This window comes from Leuresthes tenuis, unplaced genomic scaffold (assembly GCF_036924035.1).
Source record: "Leuresthes tenuis unplaced genomic scaffold, fLeuTen1.0.hap1 SCAF_13, whole genome shotgun sequence".
In the NCBI taxonomy this organism is placed as follows: domain Eukaryota; kingdom Metazoa; phylum Chordata; class Actinopteri; order Atheriniformes; family Atherinopsidae; genus Leuresthes; species Leuresthes tenuis.
The window spans coordinates 655,435-662,905 of record NW_027325367.1 but is presented as its reverse complement, the minus strand read 5'-3'; the positions used below and the strand labels follow the sequence as shown (position 1 = coordinate 662,905).

The 7,471-nt window shown below is 49.9% G+C and overlaps 1 protein-coding gene across 1 annotated transcript; it reads right to left on the bottom strand.

The window, feature by feature from the left end:
• Positions 1-3,841: 3,841 nt before the first annotated feature.
• On the bottom strand, positions 3,842-6,315 carry LOC140266946 (kelch repeat and BTB domain-containing protein 11-like). Its single transcript, XM_072362095.1, has one exon. It carries the CDS (start codon positions 5,781-5,783, stop codon positions 4,635-4,637), a length of 1,149 nt encoding a protein of 382 aa, XP_072218196.1. The 5' UTR covers positions 5,784-6,315; the 3' UTR covers positions 3,842-4,634.
• Between the last annotated feature and the right edge of the window lie 1,156 nt (positions 6,316-7,471).

Genomic DNA, 7,471 nt, shown 5'->3' with positions numbered 1-7,471 from the left:
TTCACGTCACATCGTCTGTTTGGTGATGAGAGAAGCAGCGGGGGGGGGGGGGGTACTGGATGTGTCAGGCAGCAGAGGAACGAGAGGCTTCCTGCAGCCGTGCTGCACCCCCCTGCTGCTGGAATCGTCACGTTGCTGCTGTGGAACAGAGCTGCTCTGTTTCCACCCGTCCACAGAGACACGTTCATATTTCCCCTGCAGAGCGCAGCCAACACTCTGTGTTATCCTACAGCGGGGGGGGGGGGGTGCCTTCTTTCACCTTCGTAATATCATTAAAATCAGGACCATCCTGTCTCAGGGTGATGTAGAGAAACTAGTTCATGCATTTGTTACTTCAGGACTGAACTACTGTAATAGTTTCTTATCGGGCTTTCCCACAGATTCTTTCTAAAAGTAGAACAGGAGGCAGAGCCTTCAGTTATCTGGCCTGTGGAACCAGTTTGGCTTCAGGAAGCAGACACCCTCTCTACCTTTAAGATCAGGCTGAAACTTTCCTTTCTGATAAAGCTTATAGTTAGGGATGGCTCAGGTGGGCCTGAAACATCCCATAGTTCTGCTGCTATAGGCCCAGCCTGCTGGGGGAGCTCCCATGATGCACCTCTCCTCCCTCCATGTTCTGCTGCTATAGGCCCGAACATGTTCCTGTTTCTGCCCTGCAGCATCCCTGGGTTAGGGTTAACCCATTAACCCATAACCCATTTATCCATTAACCATTTACCCATTAACCATTAACCCACTAAACCATTAACCATTAACCCGTTAACCCATTAACCCACTAAACCATTAACCCATTAACCATAACCCATTAACCATAACCCGTTAACCCATTAACCATAACCCATTAACCATTAACCCGTTAACCCATTAACCCACTAAACCATTAACCCATTAACCATAACCCGTTAACCCATTAACCATAACCCATTAACCATTAACCCGTTAACCCATTAACCCACTAAACCATTAACCCATTAACCATAACCCGTTAACCCATTAACCATAACTCATTAACCATTAACTCGTTAACCCATTAACCCATTAACCCATTAACCATAACCCATTAACCATAACCCATTAACCATTAACCCGTTAACCCACTAAACCATTAACCCATTAACCATAACCCATTAACCATAACCCGTTAACCCATTAACCATAACCCATTAACCATTAACCCGTTAACCCATTAACCCACTAAACCATTAACCCATTAACCATAACCCGTTAACCCATTAACCATAACCCATTAACCATAACCCATTAACCATTAACCCGTTAACCCATTAACCCACTAAACCATTAACCCATTAACCATAACCCGTTAACCCATTAACCCATTAACCATAACTCATTAACCATTAACTCGTTAACCCATTAACCCATTAACCATAACCCATTAACCATAACCCATTAACCATTAACTCGTTAACCCATTAACCCACTAAACCATTAACCCATTAACCATAACCCATTAACCATAACCCATTAACCATTAACTCGTTAACCCGTTAACCCATTAACCCACTAAACCATTAACCCATTAACCATAACCCATTAACCCATTAACCATTACACATTAACCCACTAACCCATTAACCGTTAACCCATTACCCATTAATCCATTAACCATTAACCCTTTAACCTATTAACCCACTAAACCATTAACCCATTAACCATAACCCATTAACCATAACCCATTAACCCATTAACCATTACACATTAACCCATTAACCATAACCCACTAACCCATTAACCCATTACCCATTAACCCACTAAACCATTAACCGTTAACCCATTACCCATTAATCCATTAACCATAACCCATTAACCCACTAACCATAACTCATTAACCCATTAACCCGTTAACCCATTAACCCACTAAACCATAACCCATTAACCCACTAAACCATTTACCCATTAACCATAACCCATTAACCATTAACCCATTAACCATTAACCCATTACCCATTAACCCGTTAACCCATTAACCCACTAAACCATAACCCATTAACCCACTAAACCATTTACCCATTAACCATAACCCATTAACCATTAACCCATTACCCATTAACCCGTTAACCCATTAACCCACTAAACCATTAACCCACTAACCATAACCCATTAACCCATTACCCATTAACCCACTAACCCATTAACCGTTAACCCATTAACCCATTAACCCACTAAACCATTAACCCATTAACCCATTAACCATAACCCATTAACCGTTAACCCATTAACCCACTAAACCATTAACCCACTAACCATAACTCATTAACCATTAACCCATTAACCATTAACCCGTTAACCCATTAACCCACTAAACCATTAACCCACTTACCATTAACCCACTAACCCATTAACCATTAACCCATTACCCATTAACCCACTAACCCATTAACCCACTAAACCATTAACCCATTACCCATTAACCCGTTAACCCATTAACCCACTAAACCAATAACCCACTAACCATAACCCATTAACCCATTAACCCGTTAACCCATTAACCCACTAAACCAATAACCCACTAACCATAACCCATTAACCCATTAACCCATTAACCATAACCCATTAACCATTAACCCACTAAACCATTAACCCACTAAACCATTTACCCACTAACCATAACCCATTAACCATAACCCATTAACCCATTAACCATAACCCATTAACCATTAACCCACTAAACCATTAACCCACTAAACCATTTACCCATTAACCCACTAAACCATTAACCATAACCCATTAACCCACTAACCATAACCCATTAACCATTAACCCACTAACCATAACCCATTAACCCACTAAACCATTAACCCATTACCCATTAACCCACTAAATCATTAACCCACTAAACCATTAACCCGTTAACCATTAACCATTAACCCTCACGTGTGAATAGGATCAGAACTTTGTCAGAGGACAAAGAAGCAGAGACAAATACATGGACGTAATATCCCAATAAGCAGGTTTATTCTGAATTATTTCCAAACTCTGGATCAAATGAATGAAAGACTCAGCTGATGGGGGCGGGGCCACAGACACCTGTCTGATGACGTCAGAGTTGGAGGAGCAGGTGCAGGAAGCAGAACAGTAATCATCCAAATAAAAGCTGCAAACCGGCCAATAACTGACCAATATAATGTGACATGAAGGAACATTTCTGCTTATATGTTTGATCATTTATTCATTTCCTCGTTTCTTATTGATTTTATTCTTTAATACATTCTTTGCTATATTTTTTGAAGCTCATGAAAACTAGTTTCAGATGAGCTCAGGCTGCAGATATCCTGTAATAAAACTGTTGATGTTCTGAAGGTCCAGTGAGTTTAATTCAGTTAAACAGCCACATGTTCTCATCTGAAACACAACTTCAGTCAGAGTTTATGTTTAAGAAAAGTTCTCCTGTGTCTGACAGTCAGTGAACGCATCTCTGGGATTCAAACCAGCAACCTCTGACAGAAACAAGCACAGCGAGCTGCATGCAGCAACAGAAAGGCACGAGGTTCCACTTCTGGTTCCGTCCCGGGGGGGTCATTAGTCCCAGGTGGGGTCATTTGTCCCAGGTGGGGTCATTAGTCTCAGGTGGGGTCATGACCCGGGGGGGTCTTTTGTCCCGGTAGGGGTCATTAGTCCCGGGTGGGGTCATTTGTCTCGGGTGGGGTCATTAGTCCCGGGTGGGGTCATGACCCGGGTGGGGTCATTAGTCCCGGGTGGGGTCATGACCCGGGGGGGTCATTTGTCCCAGGTGGGGTCATGACCCGGGTGGGGTCATTAGTCACGGGTGGGGTCATGACCCGGGTGGGGTCATTAGTCCCGGGTGGGGTCATGACCCGGGGGGGTCTTTTGTCCCGGTAGGGGTCATTAGTCCCGGGTGGGGTCATTTGTCTCGGGTGGGGTCATTAGTCCCGGGTGGGGTCGTTAGTCTCGGGTGGGGTCATTAGTCCCAGGTGGGGTCATTAGTCTCAGGTGGGGTCATTTGTCTCAGGTGGGGTCATTAGTCCCGGGTGGGGTCATTAGTCCCGGGTGGGGTCATTAGTCCCGGGTGGGGTCATGACCCGGGTGGGGTCGTTGGTCTTGGGTGGGGTCATTAGTCTCGGGTGGGGTCATTAGTCTCGGGTGGGGTCATTAGTCCCAGGTGGGGTCATTAGTCCCGGGTGGGGTCATGACCCGGGTGGGGTCATTAGTCCCGGGTGGGGTCATTAGTCCCGGGTGGGGTCATTAGTCTCAGGTGGGGTCATGACCCGGGTGGGGTCATTAGTCCCGGGTGGGGTCATTAGTCCCGGGTGGGGTCATTAGTCCCGGGTGGGGTCATGACCCGGGTGGGGTCGTTGGTCTTGGGTGGGGTCATTAGTCTCGGGTGGGGTCATTAGTCTCGGGTGGGGTCATTAGTCCCAGGTGGGGTCATTAGTCCCGGGTGGGGTCATGACCCGGGTGGGGTCATTAGTCCCGGGTGGGGTCATTAGTCCCAGGTGGGGTCATTAGTCCCGGGTGGGGTCATGACCCGGGTGGGGTCGTTGGTCTTGGGTGGGGTCATTTGTCCCGGGTGGGGTCATTAGTCTCAGGTGGGGTCATTTGTCCCAGGTGGGGTCATTAGTCCCGGGTGGGGTCATTAGTCCCGGGTGGGGTCATTAGTCCCGGGTCAGAGTGAGAACAAAAGGCACCAGGCTTCCTCTGGCCTCCGCTGGGGAGGGCAGCACCTCCGGCAGGAAGCCCTCGCGCTCCTCCCGCACCTCGAACTGGCGCACGTGGCTCCGGTTCACGCAGTAGATGCGGTCCTCCAGCACCGCGCAGCGGAACGGCAGCGGGTTCTCCAGCGCGAAGGACGCGCCGCCGAGCCACACCTTCACCACCGTGTTGTACCTGTACACGCTCACTCCCGCGCGCTCCCGGTCCACGTCGAAGCGGTACACGAGGCTGCGGTGCGCGACCATGTCCGTGGAGCGCCGCCGGCTCTCGTTGAACGGACACTCCTCCCACTCGTCCCGCCGGGAGTCGTAGCGCAGCAGGCGGTAGAAGAGCGAGCCGCCGGACACGAACAGCTCCCCGCCGCACGCGGTCGCTTCGTGCGCGACGGCGAAAGAGCCTTTGGGCAGCGGCGCCACCTGAGTCCACCTGTCCGCGCGCGGGTCGTAGCGCTCCACCGTGAACAGACACTCCCCCCCGATGGCGTACAGGAACCCGTCCATGGAGACCAGCCGCAGCTGGCATCGCGGCTGCGTCAGCGGCCGGATCTGGGTCCACAGGCCGGTCCGCGGGTTGTAGCAGAACACCCGGTCCGACGCCTTGGAGCGGCCGTCCGCATGCGCGCTCATGCCCCCCGCCACGAACAGGTAGTTGTACATGGTGCACATCCCGGAGCCTCTGGCCGGGACCTGCTCGGGCAGGCGGGTCAGCTCCTCCCACCGCTGCGCGTGCGGCTGAAGGAAGAACACCCGCCGCGGACCAGGGTCCTCCGGGGCGGGCAGCTGCGGGCTCTGCGGCCGGCTGTCGTACACCTCGCAGGTCTCGGCCACCGTCAGCACCTTCCGCCCCTCCATCCTCTGGGCCAGGATGAGCTCGCGCTCGCCCGCGCTCAGCCGGCCGTAGACCGCGGGGCTGCGCAGCACCTGCAGGTAGTGGTCGCTCATGAAGCGGTAGAGCCGCCGCTGCTGCGCCTCCGCGCCTTCACGCTTCGCTTTTGTCAGCAGATCGAAGCAGTTTTCAGCGCTGATCAGCTGCGACATGTCCACGGCGGCTGATCCGGACGCGTCTGCCTGCGGACTCCCGCAGGCCTGCATCTGCTCAGGGTTCGTGTTGGATCGGATCGATCCGGGTCCGGTGGGAACGTCGGAACCTCTGCGTTCTGCGTTTTCTCGGCACAGTTGACGCCCTGCTCTCCGTCCGCCCTTTATTCACTCTGCAGCTACAAGTTCTTCCTCCTCCTCTTCACATCTGGTCCTGATCCGCTCCGCCATCCCCCGCCGCTCCTGCCCTCCGGCTCGGTTCGGACACAAAGACGCTCAGTGACCGCTGCACTCTTCCTCATCCTCTTCCTCCTCCGTCCGGCTCCAGGCTGGACTCTGTCACGCCCCGTGACTCGGCGGGTGGAGACGAACCCGGCTGCGAAACTCTCTGAGAAACAATGGACCCGCCCAGAACCTCAGAGGAAGAGTTCTGGGCGTTCAAAGATTCTCCCTGAATTAGCAGCAGAGGTCACGTGATGCAGAAAGTTCGGTATTTAGACTAAATGTTCTGAAACAGAGGAGACAGCATCAGGTGAACACGAACCGGAAGTCTGACGTCATCTGAGCTGTCCGTGGTGTTGATCCAGAACCAGAAACTGCGCAGGTTTCAGCTTTGTTCATGAGTGGGTCAGAAAGAGGAGGACCGGAGGGGTCCAACTGAGAGGCTCCGGTACCTGGAGGCTGGGCTCCACCTGCTGGACAGCAGCCGAACCTTCAAACTGAGACAGCTGCTCATGTTTCAGCAGCAAAACTCTGCTGGTGGAGCTGAAACCTGACAAATAAAATGAATAATCTGCTCGAAAATAACTTGTAATAACATAATAATAACCTAATAACATAATCAATAGACCCTGAGCTCTTCTTCATGTTGAAGATCAGTGGTTATGACATGAAACCACTGAAGAAGAAGAGGGTCAGAGGTGACCTTTGACCCCAGCTGCTTCACCAATGTTTACCTGGAGGTCAGACTCCGCCCACCTCTGTACAGACTCACCTGTCCTAATGCTCACAATAACACCATCTGCATGTTTAAAGACATGTTTCATGACAGCGCCCCCCGTGGTCAGCAGGTGGAAGTGCACCTTCTACATTTTATACATCTTTAATTTACAGTTTAGGTTCATTAATAATAATTTGAATTATGAGACAAAGCTGAATGCAGGAGCCTTAATAATGATTAGATTCAGATGATTTTACATGATTAGACTGATAAATCTATACATTTATTTAAAATAGATGGAAATAAAATAGCTGCATCAATGAGTTTAGGGAAATAAGTAGTTAGAACCTTCAAATAAAATATCATAAAGGGATAAATAGGTTGTTTTTACAGATGCAAATCTGTACAGGTGATTGAGCAGTTTTACACAATGATTGAGGTGTTGAAAACACGTTCTACAGATGGATTATTCACAGGAACTATAGCATAAACATTCAGAGTAAACCAAAAGCAAGGTGCAGGCAGACATGGAACTGTTCTTAAACACGGTAACTATAAAGGACAGTATGAGTATGTATTATTATCATGTTGCACTTCACTGTGAGGAGGCGTTTATGGCTCTGACAGCAGGTGGAAAGAAACTCTTTGAATGTATTTGTCCTGGTTCTGCTGGTTCTGTTCCGTCTGCAGCGGCTGACTCAGGAACTGTCCCGGTGGAAAGAGTCCTTCAGGCTGGAGATAGATAGAGAAGGAGGAGGAGTAGAAGAAGGTGGAGGAGGAGGAGGAGGAGGAGGAGGAGGAG

What these genes read in the sequence shown, in the direction of transcription:
- LOC140266946 (XM_072362095.1), bottom strand. Translation starts at nt 5,783, where the DNA reads ATGCAGGCCTGCGGGAGTCCGCAGGCAGACGCGTCCGGATCAGCCGCC.